General features: G+C 38.0%; 1 protein-coding gene across 1 annotated transcript; it reads right to left on the bottom strand.

Moving 5' to 3' along the window:
- Window positions 1-209: 209 nt before the first annotated feature.
- On the bottom strand, window positions 210-1,133 carry LOC123250561 (taste receptor type 2 member 3-like). Its single transcript, XM_044679697.1, has one exon. It carries the CDS (start codon window positions 1,131-1,133, stop codon window positions 210-212), a length of 924 nt encoding a protein of 307 aa, XP_044535632.1.
- Window positions 1,134-2,390: the final 1,257 nt, after the last annotated feature.

The following is a 2,390-nucleotide window of genomic DNA, read 5'->3' as shown; positions in this document are numbered from 1 at the left end:
AAGCAGAGGGAGTAATCCAGTTCTTTGGATCCAATACTGGGGCTCTTTCCATTAAATCATATTATTTCCTTAATTTTGTTCAAGGACAAAGTAATATAATGGAGGAGAAAAGATGGAGGAAAATAATGAAAGAACCCATTCAATTCATTCCTGAGACAGTTTGAAAGTAAGTAACTTTTCCTCAAACTTATATGGAAATTTCCCAATGTCTAACATTTTAGCCACCACTTTTTGACCTGAAACATCCTGAGGAATGCTTGCTTCAGCTTTTGATTTTCCAGGATTAAAATGAAAGTTTGAATAGAGAGATAAATTATGAAAATTGGTGACCAAATCATCTCTGATATCTTGGTGGTTAGAAAGAAATAAGTAGACTTAGCAAGAAAGAAGGCTAGGAGGTATCCAATGAAGAGTATGAAAGAGGAGAGGATGACTTTGGTAGCTCTCACATGGGCCATGGTGCTCAGGTCCCTCATGTCAATGGAATGATGTTTCATCTGCCTGGTATGTCTCACCAGGGAGAGAATGAGCAGGACAGATGAGGTCAGGGACAAGGAGAGTGGAATGAGTGACCAGAGAGTACCAAGAAAATTCAACAGATAATAATGAGTTCTCATTCTTTTGACTTCTTTAGTGTAATTTCCTGAGTGTTTCATTTGATTCATGGCAGAATAAACGTGGTATTTTAGAGTCAATGCCAATATAGTGAAGGAATAGAGCACAGATCCCACAAGAATCCAGACAACCACATGAGAAACCCTCCTCTTGAGCCAGAGGAAGGCCTGGTTGGAGAAGTTGGCAATCTTCAGGCAGTAGAGGACACTGAGGCAGGTTGTCAGGCAGATGCTTAAGTTGTTGGTAAACCACCAGAAAATATCGAGAAATTTCACATAAAAACCTACATGAAATAAATGAGGATAAAAAACCATGAACACAACACCAACCATTGGTAACCCTTGCAGGATGATTCTGGAGAGAGCCAAATTCAGAATGATGAAGTCAGAAAAAGAAATTTTCCTATTTCTGACCCAAGTGATACAGTGCAGCAACACAATGAAGCCATTTATCCAAGCACCCAGAAAAAACATGATGGAGGTCACAACAAAGGCTACAAGTTCACTTAAACTCGGCATGTTAGCAGATGGATGGAAAACCTTTACTCTGCTTTTCCTTTCTTTTCTATATACTCTGGATACTATCAGAAAGACAGAAATACCAGCTGTTCTACTGTGATGGTAATTTTCCCTTTTCAGCTTTTGGAGTTCTTCTGTCACAGGCCAGAAAAAGTCCAGAAGTCCTTGTGACCAGCTTTACATAATAATTCTGATTTATCCAGGTTAAGAAGATCTAAGGGTGTTTCTGGAGTCCAGACCCTACATTCAATTGATCAGAGAAAAGGCTGAGCTACTCTCTACTGAGATGCAAATTAGTGCAGTGTGACAGAGAAGGGAGGGGACAGAGTTACAGGGAAGAAACTATTATTTGAAATCCAAAGGTTGCAGTTCCACACAGAAATTAGGTTTCCATGCCAGCTGTTCAGAGGGAGAAACTTCATGGCCCTGGATAGAATGTTGGACTTGAGATAAGGAAGAACTGATTTCAAATCCTGCTTCTGATGCTTATTATTTGTGTGACACTGAGCTAGTTATTTAAACTCTTGGAGTCTCAGGATAATAATTGCACCTCATTTATAGGGTTGTTGTAAGGATCCATGAGATAATGTATACATCAATGAATGAAAGAGCACATAGCATGTGAGGGCTGGAGATGCAAGCATAAATGTGAGAAAGTTCTATTCTCAAGGAGAGTTTATTCCAATAGGGAGAGTTAAAACACATAGGTTTCAATTGCAAGTCAGATAGAAGGAAAAGTTCAGTGGTCCTTAGGTTGGCAAGCTAGGCAACTTCTAATAAATCTTCTCTAGTATCATTTCCATGAATTAAATTCATATTTTTCTAATAACTATTTTAATGGTGTCGACGAACTCAATGATTTTGAGGATAAGAACAACAAAATGTTCTGAATAAAACCCAAGAGCACTACATTAAAAATGATTATTTTCTTAGAGCCATTGAGAGATGAGGAATCATTATTTCAAGGTATGGAGTAATCACAGTGAAGAGAGAAAATTGTAACATTAAAAAAGAGTGAGATCTCATTTTACTATAAGAAATAGGCTTTTGTGTCAAATACACAACAAGGTAGATTTTGTATTGCATAGATGCTTGTTGAATCATTTAGCTGTGTCCATCTCTTTGTGACTCCACGTACCATACAGTTCATTGGATTTTTTTGTCAAAGATCCTGGGATGCCATTTTCCTCTGCAGTGGAGAAGTATTCCATAGGAGGCATAGGTAAATGCCATAAAGAGAGTAGAAGATACATTACT

This window comes from Gracilinanus agilis, chromosome 5 (assembly GCF_016433145.1).
Source record: "Gracilinanus agilis isolate LMUSP501 chromosome 5, AgileGrace, whole genome shotgun sequence".
Classification (NCBI taxonomy): domain Eukaryota; kingdom Metazoa; phylum Chordata; class Mammalia; order Didelphimorphia; family Didelphidae; genus Gracilinanus; species Gracilinanus agilis.
Note: the sequence above shows the minus strand (reverse complement) of the source record. Positions and strands in the feature narration are given on the sequence as shown.